The 21,194-nt window shown below is 47.5% G+C and overlaps 1 protein-coding gene across 3 annotated transcripts in view; it reads right to left on the reverse strand.

Moving 5' to 3' along the window:
* MVB12B (multivesicular body subunit 12B) overlaps positions 1–21,194 on the reverse strand; it is a 152,447-nt gene that overhangs the window by 45,132 nt on the left and 86,121 nt on the right. Inside the window, exon 8 of one of the 3 annotated variants that reach the window (XM_053920631.2) lies at positions 18,462–19,395. The exons of the other annotated variants lie outside the window; for them this stretch is intronic. Within the exon in view, the coding sequence (XP_053776606.1) occupies positions 19,226–19,395 (170 nt within the window). The 3' untranslated portion in view covers positions 18,462–19,225. Of the gene's footprint in view, positions 1–18,461; positions 19,396–21,194 lie in introns of those variants that run through there. 3 annotated transcript variants of the gene reach the window in all.

Here is a 21,194-nt window from a genome sequence, read left to right on the forward strand (position 1 = left end):
ACAGTCTAGGAAGCGGGAAGGCACTTAAAAACGAGGGGCAGAAGAGTGTGAAAGGCCACGACAAGTTCTGTGGAAGGCGCAGTGGAGGCCCCGCGGGGGCACTGCCATCATTTACCTGTATGACCTGGGGAAACTCCCCGAACCTCTCTGAGCCTCACTTCCTCATTGATTATTATACCACATGCTTCCCAGGGTGGTTATGAGGATGACATCAGTTCATATGTGGAAGTGGTCTTGCTCAATAAGTATCTGCCATTATTCCTAAGACCAGACAGATGCAGGCGTCACTTGCTTCTTCAAGGCAAGGCTGGTCAAGATGGCAGAAACCAGTTTTTCCCTTTGCAGGGAATGACACACTGGTCACCCCCCGCCTGAGCGCAGCTGCGCAGGGGACTCAGGGCGTGCTGGGCCTGGGCCAGCCTTCCAGCCTCAGAATTACCCGTAGGTCTCTGAGCAGGAAGGGTAGGAAGTGGCTAAATTTGCCCAAATTGTAGGCTGTCCTTACTTCTAACCATGAAGAATGACTCTCTGCCTTCCTCTGGAAATGAGCCTTAGCAAGGAGGTGCTGTGGGCACATTCACTCGCACCCGGAACCACGCGAATGACAGGAAGCTGGGGAGGCTGGGCCTGTCTGTCAGACCGACAGCCCGAGCAGGAGTGGGCCGGCGGGTCTCGGTGGCCAGCCCCATCTGCCACGATCACACTGTGGACATCTGTGCCGTGTGTCTCGGCCACCGAGCCTTCTCCAATCACCCACCTCAGCAAACAGAAGAGCACGCCTGACTTCCACAGTTTGTATTTGAATTTTTATGGGGGCGGGTCACATCCAGCTGGGGGGGGGGGGCGGGCGCCCCTGGCTCTCCGCTCAAGCACCCACTGCCCCCAGGCTCTCTGCCCTGAAAAGCGGGTGTTACCAGCCAGACTTGTTCCCAGGGCTGGGCCCACAGTTAGTTCTGAGTCACTGTTTGCTGAATGTCCCTGTTGAATTCTCATAGTCCCCCCCTTGCCCCCTCCCCGCCCCATGAGAGGTACAAGGGGCCCTGCCACAGACAGGACGACAATGAGCCTGAATAAGGGCGCCTGCAAGTTACCGGACTGCACCCAGCCCGGCGCTGGAAGGCGGGGCTCTCCAAAGCCCCCGCCCCTTCTCCAGGCCTTGCTGCCTGTCCCTGCAGTGTCACCAGGGAATGTGGGAAAGCTTTCAAATAGCACTTCCAATGATCAAAGTCTTGGAATAAGGCTCTTGAGGTAATTTTTAAAAAATAAATGAACTAGCTGGTGCTTGATGATGAACTCTAAGAACAGGACAGTGGAGTAGCGGCAATGAGCCCCTCTGATCACCAGATAACTGTGTGGCAAAGAAAGACCGCACAGGGCTGGACTCAGGGGCACTGCGAACACCGAGCTCCTGTCCACTCGGAGAGGGCGGAGCTGAGGCAGGCAGCTCCCCTGCACGGGAGGGAGTGCCAGAGGTGTGTGCTTGTGCTCGGGTGCACGGGCAGGCTGCAGGCGCTCAGAGAAGGGCCCCCAGGAGAAGAGGAGTCAGCGGGGATGGCCGGGAGGCTGGTGAGGACGTGGGCGGGAACGAGGCGGGCTGGCTGGGCAGGGAGGAGAACCGAAGCACAGGCCTGAGGAGGAGCCCAACTTGGCCAGAGCTCACGGCCACGTGGCCCTGCAACATGCCTGACAGCCAGCGCAGACAAGGACGTTATGGAACGTAGGGCCAAAAACACAAACCGGAACAAAGAGGGGGGATTTTACTTCGATGAAGAGTAAAAAGTAAAACACACAGTCACAAACCTTCATGGCCTAACACTCCACTGAAACCAACACACCTCATGCTCAAAAAAGGCAACGACATAAGAAATTCACAAAGCAGTAAAAGCTGCCATTTTTCAGCCAGTGGGATGGAAGAATGTACACAGGATGTGGTACGCCCATCAGTCCTCCCGCCTGGCCCCTGACAGAAGGAAGACCCGTTTTCAGGGGTCGGCGGAACACTACTGATCCTGTAGTAGGTGACAGAGAAAGTCAAATACATTAAAAAAAAAAAAAAATCACCCAGAGAATACCCAATCTCTGACCGCCATGGAGTAAAATCAGAAATTAATAAGAAAAGGTTGAACAAAATCTCAACCACTCAGAAAAAGTATTTTCTAACATTTGAGTCAGTGAGGTAATCAAAACTAAACTTACTACATATTTATAAATGTGAGTACTACATATCAGAATACCAACGAAAATACAAAAACATATTACTTAGCTTTAAATAGTTGTATTAAAAATCAAAAGGAACTGAAAACAAATGAGGTGACCATTAAATCCAAGAAGATATAAAGAACAAAATAAGCAAAACCAAATTAGAAAAAGAAACTAAAGATACAATTAAATAATGAAATATAAAGCAAAAGCATAATGCCTTTATACATTAAAAAAAAAAACCCAGTTCCTTGAAAAGATAAATAAAACAAATAATAAATTCTTAGCAAAGATAGTCAAGGAAAAAGGAGAAAAAAATAACATTAGGTATATATTTGACCACAGGAATATTAATTTTAAAATTAAAAAACCGAGGCACAATTTTATGCCGCTGAAGTTTAAACATTTAAATGTAGGGGCTGACTTTTCTTTCAGAAAAAATATAAGTGACAAAATTGACTCAAGAAAAAACAGAAAGCCTGAAAAAAAATCAATCATTGCAAAAGAAAGGAAAGTACTGTTTCTCTCCACAAGCCCCCCAGGCCTCCCAGGGCTTCCAGGTCCACTTAGCTTTTACAGGGAAACTTTTTTCATTTTCTTTTCTTTCCCAAGGAATAGAAATGGCAATGCTTAAAAATATTCTTATTTGAAAGAAAAACTCTGATTCTCAGATCACTCAAAAATAATATCTTGCTAATAAGCATCAAGCTCAATTTCATGCATATAAAATACCAAAACCCTAAGTTAAAGAGCAGCAGCTCACATCTAGTATATATTTAAAGAATAATACACCGTAGTAAAGTAAGATTTATTTAATAAATACAAGAATAAGTTTCTAAATGCTAAATTATCGGAATAAATTGATTCGTATTAAACAAATAAAATGAGAAAGAATATATCGATAGGTTTTAAAGCTGTTTTTGTATGAAATTAAAATTAGTGCCTAAATTTAATTTCTAAAAAACTCCCAGGAAATAGCAATAGGAGAATCATTTCTTTGGCGTGATCAAACTCTCTATTCTAGATTACCAGCCAATCTCAGACTCAACTGCAGAACAGTAGAAACATCTCCTTTGAAGCCAGGAACCAGCTAAGAAAGAAGGCAGGCTACTGTTATTCCCATCTGCTGCTTTAGATGTTCTGGCCCATAACATAAAGCAAGAAAAAAAATGTCGTCAAAGAGCTAAAACTGCACTTGCCGATGATATTGTTGTCTGAGAAAACAAAAGTAAATTGATGGGAAGTTACTGGAAATAACAAGCATACAGAGAGGTGGCCACTTACAAAATGAATATTCAACAGTATTTTAAAATATATATAAACAATTCCCAGTTGTAACCAAAGGGGCTGAGAAAGAGGGAAACAAATGTAAACCTAGGATGAAGTGAACTGTAACACTGTACCGAGTGATATAGAAGGGTATTTGAATAAATGGAGTCATGTTGGATTTCTGGAAGGAAAGGTCAAGTACTTCAGAGATGATCTTTCTCCCCAAATTAAGTTATAATTCAATAATTTCTCAATCAGAATCTTGAAAGTATTTTCTGTGGGACTTAAAGTGATTCTAAATTTCAGCTGGGTAAAAAACTGAACTAGAATTACCAGAAACATCTTGAAAAACTACAAAGAATAATAAGGCAGGATATCAAAACACACACATTTATAATAATTAAAAATGATCCTCCCCTTAGAATATTCATTCAGGTCAAAGGAACAGGACACAGCCACAAAATATATCATAGTAGATAAGAGGCAGGTAATAAGATGGTTTTCAAATGTAAGATCATTCAGTAAGTGGTTCCAGGACAATGATCAATAATTTGGAAAAACATAGAGCCTTATGCCACACATCAAAACAACTTACAGATGAATTTTACATTTAAATGCTTAAAAAAAGGGAAAATAAGTTTCCAGAGTGTACCATGAAATAGAGAAGGCCTTTCTAAAATGTGATTGCAAAGGCACAAAACATGAAAAAAAGCAAAATTAAAGGTAAAACTACAAACTGGAAAAAAAAAGCGGCAGTAACATGAGAACAAAAAGAGGCCCTTTCCCTCAGCAGCTGCTGCAACTCCATAAAAAAGCCAGACCTCAGCAGGGAAGCAGCGAGGGAGCGAGCAGGACAGGAGACGGTCCAAGCGGCCAACAACACCGCCAGCAACTCCGGGACGTGGCCCCTCACTGGTCCTCAAGGAGATGTAAACTAACAGTAAGCTGCCATCTCATCTTCCCAGTGGATACAGCTTTTACAAAATGACAGTGAGTTGGAGAGGCTTCAGGGGAAAAACCCCTTTTGCATATGTGGAGGTTAAATGCATTCAACCATTTCGGTGGTCAGTTTGTTATTATATCAAAATGCTTAAAAATGCCCACTTACCCCAAGGAACAAGATTCATCTAAAGGAACGTTCACCGATGTGTCACTTTTAGAAGTGAAGGCAATGCAAGCATCCAGTCGTAGAGGACTGGTCAGATGAAGTACACTGCATCCACGAGGAAGGTTCCTACGACCACTACCCCCCTCTGCCCCCGGAAGACTTGAATGTCAAGGAGAAAGCAGTGTGACCGGGTCTCAAACAGAACGGACACTCTCAGGGACAAAAAGGAGCAAGCCACCCACGTGCACGACAACACGGACGAATCTCAAAACCATTGTGCCCAGTGGCGCCCAAAGCTGCGTGTCGTGGGAATGCATGCGTGAAGCAGGAACCACCACCGGCTGCCGGGGCTGGGGGAGGGTGGGGACCAACGGGGACCGGGAGAACTCTGGGGGGGCGGTGGGAAAATTCTACATCTTACTTCTGGTGGTGGGTACAGGGCATTTGTCATGTGATTAGGCTTGAGTCAAAATTCACTGGACTGTACACACTGAAAGGGTGCATCTGATTGTATGTAAGTTACACCTCAATAAGCCTGACAAAAAAAACCCAGAATGGACGATCAGGTAGAAATATACTTTTATATATAAATATATATATATGGTATACCTTAAAATATTGTTTCTCTAGGGTAATGAGATTATGAATATTCATGTTCTCCCTTATACTTTGATGCATTTTCCAACTTTTCTACAATGAACATGTTACTTTTATAATTCAGAAAAGTTTGTGTCTGTTTTTGATAATGAAAAATGTATCACTGTACTGTTCGGTCTAGCAAAAAATTTTTTTAAAGGTTCGTATAGGAACTGCTGAGCCCCACCAGCCCTGGGGCAGAACTTTCTAGAGCACCTGTGTTCCGGCCCCAGGGAGGTACCAGGCTCTCAGCAGGTGCTCAGAAGGGGTGGCCGGAGGGCAGAGCAGCAAGGAGGACTGCCTGGGCCAACGGCTTCATTCCGCAGCTGGGAAAACTAAATCCCAGAGAAAAGCAGTGACTTTCTCGGGGCTGGAGGTGGTCAGAATGAGCCGTAAGCCGCAGAACGCAGCGCTGCCTTCAGCACACCCCAACGCCTGCGAAAATCTCGGGGCGAACCCCTGACTGGCCCAGGGGAATTCAGCTTCCTGATGCCTGGAAGACCACCCTGCAGACGCTGTGACCAACGTTTCCCAAACTTTAGGGCACAGAGTCTTGTTCCAGATTCACCTTTTTATTTTGTCAGTATAATTGTTGACTTCATACTTTCCTTTACAGCTGAAGTCTCACTTAAAAAAATTTTTTTTATTCTTTAAATTTCAATTTTTTTTTAATTAAAAAAATTAAATGTTATTATTCTTAAGTTTTTTCTGAAACTCACTCTTTAAAACTCAAAATTGCCCTTCCTGGGTATGTGCTCCCCCTTCCCGTGAGCCTCTGACCACCCCATGCACGGCTGGGGACTGTGGGCTGCCTGGGGAACAGGCGACCCCCCACCCCCCACACTGGGCTGGGGCCTCGCGCTGTCTGACCAGAGGCTTCCAGGCCTCTTGTGCTTTCCCTCCGCTCTAAGAACAGCATGTTGCAGGTACGGGGCTGCTTCTTCAGCCTGCGTCCCAGACAAGAAGACACCCCAGACACCCCAGATGGAGCAAGAGCCCGCCAGTCTGTAGTCACCAACTTGGAACTTGAATGACACGCAAGATGGTGGTGGTGTCGCCACTGCAATCTAAGGGCTCGTGTGTCACGGCAGCAGAACCGGCCAAGACCGATGAACGGAACTACTTTGATCTTATTGGAATAAGGCTATCTGCTGGCATTCTACTATGCGGGAACTAAAAACATTAAACAGCCACCGCCACGTCACACTCCCTCCTGGGTACGTGCCCTGTGTTTGGGAAACGCTGCTCGGGCCGAAGCGGGGAGTCGGTGGGTAGCAGACCAGCTGTAGATAAAGCCGCGGCTCTGAAGGGTGCAGGCTCTGGCGCCGCATGATACAGTTCAGAAAGCTCTGGGTTTTCCCTCAAGAGCTGTAAGCTGCACCATCAATTTCGTAATTTGCTGTACTCACGTGTGTATATTACTGCTCTAAAAGTACACTTCAATTCGAAGACCCATTCACTACTCAGAAATGTTAGAGTGTGTAGGGAAACTGCATCTAAGACCCAGGGGATATTGGGAAACACGGGGAAATCAAGGTCAAGGAGATGACTGTGTGGCCAGCTGCTTCATTACTTAACCTACAGCTATTAGTTCTTAAAACAAATCCACTCTGACCACCTAAATATGAGAGATCTTACCTACTCCACTGCTTAATAATTCTGGTGCTTGGCATAAAATGGGTACCATTCAGCTCTCTAGAACTTTCAGCGAGTTCTACTGTGCTCTAATCATTAGTGGTCCACTTGTTTGGCTCAGGTAAATTACATTTGCATATGCAAATTATGCCTAAATACCCTGTACTATTAATGTTATCACTAATTACATAATAATAGTTACCAATTTCCACACGGATCAAACTTACAGTTTTGTAGCTATTAGGGAAATTGTGCTTTGTAATTAAGATAATCCTCATTTCCAGATGCTAATTAACTATATAATAATTAGTCTTGTTCACTAATGCAAATTAAGGATTTTCATCTTTATTGATAAAGGAGTCGCTTCTTATCAGTTAAGGAAAGATAGGCCCAGAAATCTTGCAGAGAAATACTTTTCCCCCTTTAAAGGTTAGAAGGTAAATCCATTTTTATCAGTCTCATTTGAGAATGCAAATTAGGTCTGATTAATCAAGTCAAAGACAAATGTCCTAGTCTCACTTCGGGACCGAATGTGCAGCTTACCCAGTCCATCCCTGTGCCCCTCGCAGACACTCAAATAGTTCACAGGGCAGGTGTCTTCCTAACGGGAGCGGCCCGACTGCGGGCAGAGCAGAGCCCTGCGACACTTGGGTCTCTCTCTCATCTCCCCTTTGTTTCCCCCTCACCCATCACGGGAGCGTTCTCAAACGGCTGTGGCTTCACGGCTCAGCCACGATGGGAATGAGCAGGAAGAGATTTTTGTGAGTAAACACAGAGGAAAAAGGGAAAGCCGCGTTCGCTCGGAGGATTATTAAGTTTTCTGTGCTCCAAACAGAATACGAACTGGCACCTCCCATCGTGACTAATGAGGGCTGCCTCGGCGAGCACAGAAGGGCTGACAGCCAGTGAGGCCTAGTTGGCAGGCCGCAGCCCGGGCCGGCCGCATTCATCATCCGCTAAACCAATCCACCAATTCCACACCACCATTTGTCATTAATTATGCTAATCAGCACACCATTACTCTCTGATGACACTGTAGCTGTTATTAGCCAGTTCTGGCTTTTCAAAAGCACAACTTATTGTGCATGCACGGGCCGTGCCTGCATTAGCCTACAGGGAAGAAATGTCCAATTATGAAAAGAAGAAATTTGCTATTATCTTTTTATAACAAACCAATTTAGTAATTAGAAAAGTCTCTGAACTCATAGATTCCACCCCCTCCTTCAAACAATTGAAACAGGAAAAAAAAAAAGCCTGCTTTTCAATATTTCTCTGAAAGCACAGGAAACACCAACACAGAGGTTTTTCGTTTTTTGCCACAGGTTTACAAGTGGGGCCCAGGGGCGTGCCTGAGTTCCAGCGAGGGGCTCACACACAGAGGTTCCTGCGGGGCTGGTTTTCCCCCTTCCAATTCTGATTAGCAGGGCCACGTTATTACCTGTGTTTCAGTCACTAGGAATGCCTGCAGGATAAAAGCACACCGTGTGACCTTTTGCCGCTCACTTGTGGCAGATCGAAGCTGTTCACCCAACGGTGCCAGCCTGCGCACACCTTCCTCCACAGATGCTTCCCCGGGTCGCGCGGCAACAGCCTGCTCTAACCTCCCGCGCCCCGTGCCCCCGCCAGGAGCGGCCACACCACTGAAATGACCTTGGAGATGTACAATTTGACCAAATTAACACATGTCCTGTGCACGGTTTCAGGCGAGAAAAAGGACCAGACTCAGTCTTGCAGAAAAATGGAATCCTCTGGGGTGAGCAGGCTGACCATGTCGGGGGAGCCCTCTTCCAAAAGTCGGGGCTCAGGGCCCAGCAGAGGGGGCCCGCGCTGACCCTGGGGTGTCAGCGGGGCTAACCTGCGAGCTCTTGTCCAAACCGGCCCTGATTCCAAGTTGTGGTGTTCAGGCTGGAGTCTTTACCACTAGTTTTAGCAGCTTAGTCTGTATTAAGAGCTCATTAATATCATCAGAGTAAATGGGCCTATTAAAACATCTTTAAGCAATATCTGAACATAAATCTCCCTAAACTATATTTAATGACTGTACTTAAGATACATTATATGCAAGTCTTAATGAGACATTAGATAGCATTTTGAAGATTAAAATGAGAGAATCCATATAAAGTCTGTCCACTTAATGCAGCCTTAAGCTATACTGATGAAAGTATTACTACCAAATTATTACTGCATTAGAACAAATATTTTTAATCATGTCTGATTTACACATTCTGCTTTTCACAGGATGTCTCTTTCCACAAAAATATATTTTGAGTTTACAAGAAAGAGTATGTGAAAGGTTTCAGGCTTCTGAAGTATTGGGAAGGTGAAGACAATACAGAATTTACTTGGTCCTGCTTCTAGAAAGTGCTCTGGCCTCCAAAGCACACATCGTCAGCTTTGGCGTGATCAGTCATTCTCGTGCTATAGGCAGCCAAACACGCTGAGCTCACTGTTAAACTTCCTTCAAGACAGGACTAGATGCAAAACAGAACGTAACCAAAACTACGCTGGGGAGCAGAATACGGCACAGTACAACCTGCGAGGCACCGGAGGCAGCCTCATCTGGGGACCTCACCGAACCGGTCCTTCTGGGTCCTGTGGAAGTCCCACCTCCCAGAAAGCAGCCGCCACCCTGCACCCCGACCCCCCCCCCCCCCCCCCCCCCCCCCCCCCCCCCCCCGTCCGCAGCAGACGGCGTCCTCTGAGCTCCCAGGCCTGCGACCTGTTTGTTTGCCTGTTTCCACGGAGGCCTCCGTGAGGTCATGCTTCCACCCCAGGGACCCTCTGTGAAGAGCAATCAGTGCTGCTGCTGGAAGGATATTAAAAAAAAAGTTTGCTTCCCCCAAGGGCTCAGGGAATTGAACCCTTTACACAGAACCAAATCCGCCTCCAGTCTGTTCAAACACGGGAGGCCCGAGGGACGGCGGGCGTGGGCGGGAAGCCGCCCTGCGCCACTTGAAGCCAGCAGGCTGGCCACAGAAAGAGCTGAGTCCTTCTGCACATAGGAACCTACTCTATTTAAAATGGAAATATATATCCCAGGTCTATAAAAATCCTGGTAAGACTTAGTACACAGCAGTCTTTTTTGAAAACAGGTCAAACCTCAGAATCTATACACAGACATATTTTTCTTTATATTTATTTTTGATGCAACAACAGCAACAACAAAAACACCCCCCTCCCCCTGGACCCCTGGAGACTGCATCTGCCCCACATCAACGTAACAGCCCCACAATGCCACTTCGGGGTGAATCTGCTGAGTCCTGCACGACCCCGGCCAGCTGACCGCAGAGAGAAGGTTATCTGAGAACCGGCGCAAGAGTGAGCCTGGGGAATCGGCACCTGGTGGCACACACAACCTGGACTCGCTCTGATGTCAGCGCGACATGCTTTGCACAAATCGACACTTTGGAAAATGTTAGAGACGAATCATCATGGAAGCTTTTTAGGCTTCTTTTGATACTTCACACCAAAGTGTAACCACCTTTTATAAACGCTATTCAATTATGAAAGACTTCGGGGATTATGTAAATCAAGATGACTCAACCGGTGACACCTCTCTTAATAGAATGAGATTAGCTAGCTCCCCACCTCTCCTTCAAAGGAGAAGAATATAGCACCATTTCAACACTGGCCATTAAAAGAAGACCCCTCCTTTAGCATGTAGAATTGGTAGCAACAAGCCCATTTCCATTTGCTTCTCCCAGACAGTCTCTCTCCAAAAGGAACTAGTTCAGAGTACAATTTCGCATTTTTAACTGCATGAATTAGGCATTCTTCATAAATAACAGCTATGTTCTATACACAGGAGCTCCTTTTTATTAGGGACACAGTAATGAACAATGAGCAATGTGTTCTATTATTCTTTGTCAAATCACAAAATGCTACATTAGAATAACTGTGCTGGTCAATGTAATATAGTAGATTAAATTCAACTTCTGTGGAAAAACCACTGTAAAACAGCATGATAAGAAGGCTATAAAAAATTTAATTTTACTCCAAACTCCATCACAAAAAAAATGGTGTGAAAAGTAATTTTGCATAATCAGTACACGCCATCTGGAACAATTAACCGATTTCTATAGAACTATGAGGATCAGTCATATCTGCTTATTAAAGATCAGAAATTATACAAGTAATAAATCCTTGAAAAAACTAAGCGTACTCCCGCCTGTCAACGCTATTTTAACTTCAAATACTGAAGAACGCCTGATAAGGCTGAAAAGAAGAGATTAATATATGCAAATTACATCCAGCATTTAAAATCCCCACAACTGTCTCCGGGTTTCTGTCCCTTATTGCTGCCTTTATGTTTTATTCATACACCAACTCACCTGTCACTTCATAAGCTATAATATTATGGGGGTATTATTAAACAGCATAAAGCCGTGCTTTAATTGGAAAGCTTCATTGCATTTTCCAATTATTTGGAGTAAATTAAAAGCAGATGCACATAGTTTAATAAGGAGTCTAATATCAGTTCCGGGAAATCAAAATTCATTGTCATTACTATGCCGTGATAGTTTTGCAAACTGTACTCAATTTCAGAGGTTTTCAAAAGAAAGTCTGTCTATGCAATCTGTTAATTGTCATTCGGTTAATAACTGTTTAAATATCCAAACTACACAGCAGCTTCCTATTAAAAAAAATAAACCAAGGGGTTCACGCAAGCAAACAAATACAGCGTGCCACTCCTGGGCTGGGCTGGGCTGCGCTGGGCTGGGCGTCAGACTTGCCCGCTCACCTTGAAACAATGGAGGCTGGGAGAAACCTCCCCATTCGGCTGCCGAGCCCAGAGGGGAGGACAAAGAACAGCAGTTCTTGACTTCTGCGAGCACCAGGGGTTGCCGCACGATCAGACAGCTCTCGGTGGAAAAGGGCAGAAGCCATGTTATAAATCGTGTTTTCAGAGGTCTGCGCCGCTCAGCAAAAAATTAGCTTCCAAAGTTTTAATTGGTCCACCTAAAATAAATCCTTTTAATGAGTAAATTAACTGGTTCAGGACACAAACGAGGAAAAATCAAAGAAAGCAAATGTCGTGAGCAATTTGTTTTTAAAAAATTGACCCCTGAAGGGCCATTTCTTTACTGGTTCATGACCTGGGAGTGGAGTGGCCCCCAGGCTCTGCGGGGGGCTGGCCACAGTGCCTACAAGTGGACTGATCTGCCAACGAAGGGCTTGACTCTAAGCCATTATGGAGTTAAAGAACGAAATCTTAAAGGTTATTCTTCATGAGGGATCTTGCTCACAGATGGAGTTGTATTATAGCGCTGCAGCTACAAGTTGCATACATACAAATACATGTAACTAAAGCATTTACAAATGGAAAGTCATAGGTATCCTCCAACTGGTACATGTAACCTTTTCATTTTTATACTCAGTGACAGACTTTTTCAAATCCTAGGTGTGTAAATTATAATAGGACAAGCAGTAATTGAATTTTAAACTCCACCCACTGTGAGGGCTACAATTAATCTGTTTTTAGCATAAGAACTGCAGCTCTGCAAAGTTCATAACTTGACTCTTCCCCAATCCAATTAAAACCGGAGAGTCTCTCTGAAAGGTAACAACAGCACAGAGTCGAGTCTTCACCTCCCCTTTCGGAGGGCGCAGCGGCGAACACCCCAATCATCCGAGGGCGAACCCCAGCGAGTGAAGAAGACACCGAAAGTTGAACACGAGAAAGCATTCTGGCAAAACAACCAGCAACTATGCTCAAAGATGCAAGATGAAAGCAATTCTTGTGCAGTGATCCAAAAGTCAGCATCTCTTTTTTTCAAAATTACCTGTTTTAATAAGTAGACACACTGTGCCAACTGAACCATTTAATTATCTGCAAAAATGATGAATCAAAACAATAGTTTGCAAAAATAAATGACTAACCTCTGATTAAAATGTCTGTCCTCATTAAATCCACATAAAATGTACAATATCTTTTTTAAAATCGTAGCCTGAAGAAAGGAGCAATCCCTCGGGATGGATACATAGCCTCACGTCCTCCCGTGAGACAGGGGCATCTAAGAAAGTTGTTTAATTTACTCTCTTAGACCCCGAGGAAGCACGCCTTCAATGCGTGGTGTGTCCTGGGGCTGCTGCGCCGGCCTCAGCACAGGCCTGAGAGCTGAGGACCTGTGGGCTGGCAGCAGCTCGGGAGCAGGGACCTCGTGATGTGCTCAGGGGGTGGTGTGACTTTCACGTACCCGTAAACCAAGCCCTGGCTCACAGCTATGCAAGGATTCTGGGGCAAGGAAAGGAGGTTTTTTTTTTTTTTTTTTTTTCCTCTTTTTTTCCCCTAAAAGTCCTGGGATGGGAGGGAAAGGAAAGAAAGAGCCACAAACCAAAAGGCAAAGGGGAAAGAAGTCAAATCATTGAAATCGTTGAGCACAGATAGACCCTTTCCCAACCAGAGCTGATTTGATGACAAGGGGGAAATTGGAGGCTGACTCGCACGTGGGGAAGTTCTCTTTAAACTTGAGCTGCCCAGGAGCACACTGGCATCTCAAGCAATCACTGACTTCTGAACTAGCATGGAGGGTTTGCTTTATATTATGTCAAAAGGTCCCCTGAGCTGGGCAGGGTCCCTCCAGGTGAGCTCCTCCTGGCTCTGCCTTAGAGGACCAGCCAGCTGCGCCCTCACCTGCCTGCATGTTTAGATGAGGCGGGTGGGCGGGGGCGGGGGGGGGTGCCCAACTGGACAGTGAGTAAGATCGGTGCCTCCTGGAATAACATACTATGACAGCCACACCAGTTACCACTTCTGGGGCGCCCACTCAGCACTTCACGTTCACTATCTCTAACCCTCAAAATTACAGAAGACACAATGGGCAGAAATGGTATCCTAAGTCACACAGCTGAAAAGGGCGGATCTCAAAAGTCAATGGCAAGCAAATATCACTGAGCGCCTCCTGTGGGCCAGATCCTGGGCTGGGCGTGAGGCACACACCTGCATCGCCGTCCTACCCTCCCCGAACTCCAGCAGAGAACTGGGCCCTGAGCAGGATGTTACAACCAGAGACAACTGACTTTCTTAGAAACGAAACACCAGTCAGACGGCCATTTCACGAACAGCAGCAATAGCCAAGAGGCTTATGGCCAAAGACACTGCCCACCCTGGGCCTGAAAAGCCACAGCCACCTTTGGCAGAAGAAGGATGAGTGACAACTGTGTAAGTCATGTGTGAGAGGACCTTCTGACAGGAGTGACACTGGCGTTTTGTCAGCGCGGGCGTAGTCGAGGTAAGCACCCCAGGCAACGGGACAGAAAGATGGGTGCATTTGCTGCTGCCAGGTAACAAGTGAGCCCCCAGAAGTGCGGCGTAGGGCCAGCAAGGCAAGCTTTCCTCGCTCACTCAAAATTATGCTTGTTGCCCGGCCAGTGGATCATGAGATCGCTCGTGCTGCAAAACACGCCGGGCAGGAGAAGCCGCTCTGAACAAAGGATCTCAACCTTGGGCGAGAGCTCCACATCACTCACTGTCTTACAGGCAATCGAAAGAGAAATCTGAGGAATGAGGAGCCTGGTTCTCTGGGGTGTGTGATACATATATTCCACCCAAAGTCTAGGCTGGAGCACTGAATTTTTTTTGAAACACAAACCGGTTAACACCATCACTGGCCATTAGTAAAAAGAGTGGGGGAAAGCACTGGGTGTTCGGGACACGAGCACCCAATGTACGACAACGGGTGGATTCAGGTGCTTTGTCCGCAGGAAGGGGGGCTGCACTGCTCTAGACCAGACCGGACTTCCTTCTGTCCCGATGGCGGCAGTTCGGTGCATTCATTCTGGCGCAAAAGGGAGGAGCTCATCTTGTGCGACGGACAAAGGACAACTTTTCATCTCATCTCTGGATCTTGGGTGGCCATCCCACCCACCTGCTGCCGGAGAGGAGGTTCCCTGAGGTTTCTGAAGGGGGTGGGAGGGAGGACCTGCGGAGCAGTTTCGGTCACAGTCACACATCTACAGCACCTCCCACGACCGGGCACAAGTCTAACCCTCACCACAAACCACTGCCGCCCATTTAGCAGACAAGGAAACTAAGGCACAGAAAGGTCAGGCTCCTTGCCTAAGGTCACTCTGCACTAAGTGAGGGGCTGTCTGCTTGCCCTTCGGTGTTCTGCCCAGCAGCAGCCTGGGAGCCACAGCCACTATTGGAGACACCCTACGGACTAGGGAGCTATCATCGGTGAAGCACCCAAGCCCTCACTCTGATGGGGTCCCAGAGATGATAGGCCAGGAATCAACAGAGATTTAAATAATGCTGAGACCTCACAGGCCAAGTGAGTCCCAGCAGAATTCACTCCAGGTGCGGGTACCATTTTCCACTTCCATTTGGCAAGTGCAGGGAAATGGTCATACACACCCTGAGGCGGCATCCTCAGTACAGTGACCTGGAGCTTAGGTCTGGAGACAGAGACCTGGGTTCAAATCCCAACCCTCCCACTTATTAGCAGTGTAACTTTGGGGGCAGATCACAATCCCTCAAAACCTCAGTTTTTTATTACCTGTCAAAGAAAAATACTTATAAAGATAAAATATATTTACAAGAGAATGTTTATTTTACAAGGCTTGAGCACAGAAGCTCAGCAACACTGCAGCTTGCTGTGTCTGTACAATACAGGTGATGAGAGTACTAGTGCAAAGCCTAAAGGCTTTTTGTCCGGGTGCCTTGCTAAGGGTTTATGGGGACTGGACAGATGATATAATGCACGGCAAGGGCTCACTACACAGTCTTGCACATGGTAAGTGCTAAAGGAAGGCTAGGTGTTATTAAAATAAATTAACATAATCCATTTTCATACAGGCAGAAACAACTTCAGCTCCCTAAATGTATTTAAATTAAAGAACTTGCCTTAATTATATCATTTTTTCCCTCTCAGCTGATAGTGTATTATTACGAGAGAGACAGAGATAGAAAAAGAAACAAAAGGCTAATTTGATACAAGCTGCCCGCCCCCCCCCCCCCCCCACAGGCGTGTTTGGTAAACCAGACTTCAGCCCCCGCCCCCAGCAAACCTCTGCAGGAGTGGGAAGAGCTGAGGAAGACCTGTGTGCTCGCTTTGTTTTTGGCGTTTCTCTGAAAGGACCCTGCTGCTCATCCCCGATCGTGTGGCCTGCCAGGATGGGGACGACGATGGGGACACGGGGGCGTGTTTCTGATGTAAAAGCTAGACACAGGGAGAATGGTGTCAGAAAGCTGGTTTTCTCTCCATGTTCTGTGCTCTTTACCATCAAGGTGATGTCTGTAGGGGACATCTGTGACGTCTGCAACATGCACAAGGCTCCTTCCCATGTATCCTCAGCCCTGGAGGGAGGTGTCATCCCTGCTACCTGAGATGCTGGCCAATGACTGATGCAAAGGAAGCTTCCAATGAACATCCGCTGAACTGTGTTTAAATGACTGATGTTGAGAGATGCGGGGATTCACATCCAGGAAGGCCTGGTGTTGTGCCCAACTTGAACCTGGCTCTTCGCGCTCCTGCCACAGGTCTTCCCTGCCTCCACCTGGGACCACTGCACTCTCGGATTGAAGAGCGGGGTGTGGCCCATTAAACCAGTGCAGCCTAAACTCCGCCGTGCTTAAACACCAGGAGAGGGGGAAAGCACAGCGGGAGGGTGCCCACCCTTTTAAAATCACTGAAGTATTTGTCACCTAATAATGTTCTTACTTTTCATGATGACGAAACTGGAAAAAGTCTTAATTTCTCCGACTGCGCAGCACCGAATGCAGAAACAAAGCCTGGGGCGGAAAGCAGCCCCTAACTAAGCACTCCCTCTACAAACGCAAAGCGAGGCACGCAGGGAGAGCTTATAGAACACTTGGCCCGTTCTGCCAGGCGCCCTCTTCTGCCTGCCGCCAAGCCACCATTCTGTCACCTTCCTGAGGAAGGGCTGCTTGCCATGGAAAACAGCCCACTTCTAAGTGACCACGCGTGACAGAACGTCTTGGTTTCCAGGGGCGCCGGGCTGGGCCAGCCGGAGAGCCCACTGCAAATTTCTCCGGTCCAAGGACGAAATTCCCTCTCAGTGCCCAAGGCATCTGCTTCCTGAGATGGAGCCTCACACTTGAAATTACAAAGGGGGTCCAGTCCCAAGAAGACAGAGGCCACGCTGGGCATGAGCCAGTGGCTCCCGAAGGACAGCTCCCGACAGAGCTTTGGGCCCCTGCTCTGGCCGCAGCCCAGCAGGGGAGGTGACTGTGGAGAGAAGTGACCTTCCTGCACTGCTCCCCATCATAAAATGTCCTTATGTGCCAGGTCTTCACAGCCATCCTGGGAAAGTGGTGGGACATCACTGCCTTAGTCTGCAGGTGCCAGTGACTAGCGTTGAGTGAGTTGCCTGACAAGGTGACACAGTGCAGGACCCTGGCAGGGTTCTAGCGGGTGCTGTTCACCTATGTGGCCCGTGTGGCCACGCACACAGTGGCTCCGTGGGATGGCCTCCCATGCTTCGAACCCTAAACACCCCATCAGTCACATGCCGAGTCTTCTACCGCAGGCTTCGGGCTGCCCTCGGGAGGAAACACGGGCCGGCCCCACCGCAGCTCTGTGTCTGCTGAGTGAGCGGAGGAGTAAACCACCTTCGTCTTCTCTCGCCTTCGCTTAGTTACACTGTCCCTGTTTCACAGGGGATGCAAGGCAGCCCCCTTCCTCTCTAAACATGGTCTCTGCCTTTCTCAAGCTGCTCACACTTGAAGTCTCTGCATCACAAAGTAGCAGGAGGGGAATGTCCCCAGCTACAGGGTGATCAGAGAAGCTTGGTGGGGAGGCAGTTTGGGAGCAGGCCTTCAGAGACGGGCCAACAGAGGAGAGGAGACAGTGGGGCAACCTCAGCCATCAGACTGGCGGGGGCAAGTGCACGGCAGCGCAAAGGCGAGACATAGGGGAGAACCCAGATGGCGGCAGGGGCACAGGTGAAGAGACGTAGTTGGAAGACATCAGACAGGTGGAGACGGTGCGGTCTGCATTAATGCAGCAGGCGGTGGGCTGGGACAGGACACGAAGGTTTGACCCGAGGGGCTGTGCTGCAGGGAGATAAGTCTGCCACCTGGGCAACTGGACTGAGGACAGGGAAGCCTGGCTAAGGAAGACAGCCAAGTAAGTGCGAGAGGCACCGACACCTGGTATCTGCCAGGCCTGAGCCCGGCCAGCCCGGTGGGCCCAGCCCTGAAAGTGGGAATGCAGCAGCGCAAAGACAGGATCGCTCGTGATGCGCAGCTCCAGAAGACTCGCTGGGGGAACTGGATGCAGCTACGGACTTAATCCGAAGTAATATGATCCAGAGCCCGGCTCAGGGGTTTCGGGGACCCTCTCTCTCTCTGAGAAATCCTAGAGGAGGTACCTGCAGGGAGGAACACCTCCAGAGAGGCGAGAGCTCGCCCAGCGCCCTGTGTGCCTGCCCGCACACGCTGTTCATTAACTTCAGTGACACAGCTACCACCGCGGATGTACAAAAGCACATCCAATTAGCCAGGCCTGCATGAATATTTGCACTCTTAAATCTTCTGCATTCCGAAAGGGTTAAAGCTTATTATTAGCATATAATTTACAGCCCTTTCTCCCAGGAAAGGAATAATGCACAGTAAATGCCACATTCATTTTAATAATACATGTTACAGTCTGTGCCCAACATCTGCACAAAGGTAACGGAGACAGATTTTTTTGACATGTCCCACTCTGCCATCTAAACACAGGCTTTTTGTTTCTTAAGTGACGGAAGGTTTAATCAAGAAAGCAGGCAATTCATCAATCGAAACAAGGCAGCGTGCGCGCGCCTGACAGCCCACACATGGCTGTGTGCGGAGCGGCCCGGCCACCTGTCAAGCCCACCTTTACATCGGGATATACAAACACTCTGTGCGATCAATTCCCCACGCGCTCCGACTCATTTCTTCTTTTCCTTATTATATTTTTCTTGGCGCTCGATTTTGTTGTCAGTCAGGGCAAGGATAGATGGATAGACAAGGGGCGCGATGGCTGCTGGAGGGGAAGATAAAAATTTATATGCCTTTCCAATGACTTATTTCCTCCTTGATTCGAGCTCCATTATTATAAATATTTCTTGCGCTTCATTCAGGAATTTCCCCCTTGTTGCTCTTACTATCTGTGGCTGCGTCAAATTGATGTCCCTCTCTCGGGTCCTTGCCACCCTCCCCCACGTTCACCCACCGCCTTTCCACCAGCCTTGGGCGATGCTGGAAATCCTCAGCGGGGAAGGGGAGGTTGGGGGGGGAAGGAAACAGGGGTCCGAAAGACAAGGCCACCTACGCCACGTGAATGTGTCTCTTACAGACGAAGGCCAGAGGGACCCCTGCGAATGCAGAGGTTGACCAAGACGCCTCGGGGGCTTCCACCGGAAGGAGCGGCTTCCCCTCATGCGAGGTTCTCAGTGACACAGCCACCTAACCCACAGGCACGCGCACACGGAACACGGGTGCAAACTCCGCAGCGACACGGTGCACAGGACACGCAGAGCAGCTGTTGGCGAGCACGCCTTCCAGAGAGAAGAGGAGCATTTCCCAGGCACTCGCCTGTGTTCGTCTGGTGGCCTGTGCTCTGTGAACGTTAACGTCTTAGGTTTATTTTCTTTTTTTAAAATTTATTTTTAATATTTCATTGTTGTTCAATTACAGTTGTCTGCATTTACTCCCCCACTGCTTCTCCCCCACCCCAGCCATCCCCATTAAATTTTTGATTTTCCAGGTGAGCTTTATTTTCCTTAATTAAAAGGTAGAAATAATGTAATCACCACAAGTGAAAGGAAAATATGTTTATAGTTGCTTGGCATGCTGCGGATGAGTTTTTAAAGGATCCTGTCTTAAAATATACCGATTTTTTTCATAATAAGATGAAGAGCTGGTGGCAGAAATTTTATCCAATTGGATGAAATATATAAATCATGAATTTCATAATACTGATAATTAAATGTCCATCTTCCAATCTAAATGAGGACTAGATTAAAACTGCATGGAGAAGGCTGATATTCAGAAATCATTAATTATTTTTAATTGCTTTGCGCTTTCCTGGCCTGATGTCAGTTACATGGCTCGTACATGGTTCTGTTTCAGATAAAACCCTCCTCTGCTCTGTAGAGGGTCTTGGGCCAAACCGCTGAGCTGGTGGACTCAGCCTTGTCCACACTCACAAGCTTCCTGGTATCAAACATCTTAAAAGGGGATTGGTTTTTAAGAGGGAATAGCTGTAGAAGGCAATAAGCTGGCTTTTCCAGCAGTCAAAAAGAAAACTGGGAAAACAAAATAAAACAAAAAAGCTAACGCCACAGTGACCGTCCCCCACCCCATCCACCAGCTCGGTTCCAGGTTTCGGCTTTTGTCCTGGTGCAACCGTGTGTCCCTTTCACTCTCAGATGTGAGGACGTAGCTTACAGAGGATGCAGTCAGCCCGACGCGGATGGGCAAATGAAGGTGTCAGCACGGCAGTCTGCCCGTGTCCCGGAGGGGAGGGAACCAAGACCCACTGCTCCCTCCTCTGTGAGGCCGCAGGGCACTTCTGCGTGGGGCTCGTCTGGAGTTCTGGCGCATTTGCTTTGGTTACATGCCTGTTTTAATATGCATTTTTATACAACCATGTCAGTTTTTTCAAAAGGGAGACGTTTGCTTTGGTAAAAATTCTTCACTCGGGGATATAAATCAGTTTATTACAACCATCACAAAAACAAAAGACTAGCACAGATTGCCTTCTCACACCACGGTCACCTGTTCACTAGGTAAAACCTGTCACAAGCTGACAAGAGACACTCCATGGTTAGAAGGAGCGATCCTGGGCGCCTCTTGGCTGAGGGCTCCTTACAGGGAGCTTCCGGTACGGTGTGTCCCTCAGGCTGGACAGGAGGTGGGGCGCTCCTCCTTCCTGACACCCCCACCGTCTCCAGTCCCGGAGGCACGTGACGTTCAGCACACGAACATCTCTTAACAAACGTCTCGCTCAACTCCCATACATTGTTGGGGTTCAAACATGAGCTGATTCCCCTGCATATGCAGTCATATAACTGGACCTTTTAAAACTCGCTAAAAAGTGGTTGTTTCATTGTTCACAGCACCCTCTTTAGGCGGAAGAATTCAGTAAAAGGAACAGTTAGGTTTCTTCCCGGGCGACTAGCTAGTTTTCACGTCGACCACACGGAAGCTGTCCTGGTCAGAGCCCAATCCGGGGTCCCCTTCACCCCCAGCAGCACCCTACTTTCCTGTCCCATTTTTTGTTCACTCTTACTTTTTCATCCCCATTTTTATTATGCTACACGTATTTTTGGAGCTACCTTAAATCTTTCTGGAACAGGTGAAATAGGAATGAATACATGGTCAGACATCTAAACATCTAAAAAAAAATCATACGGA

Source organism: Desmodus rotundus, chromosome 1 (assembly GCF_022682495.2).
Source record: "Desmodus rotundus isolate HL8 chromosome 1, HLdesRot8A.1, whole genome shotgun sequence".
NCBI lineage: Eukaryota > Metazoa > Chordata > Mammalia > Chiroptera > Phyllostomidae > Desmodus > Desmodus rotundus.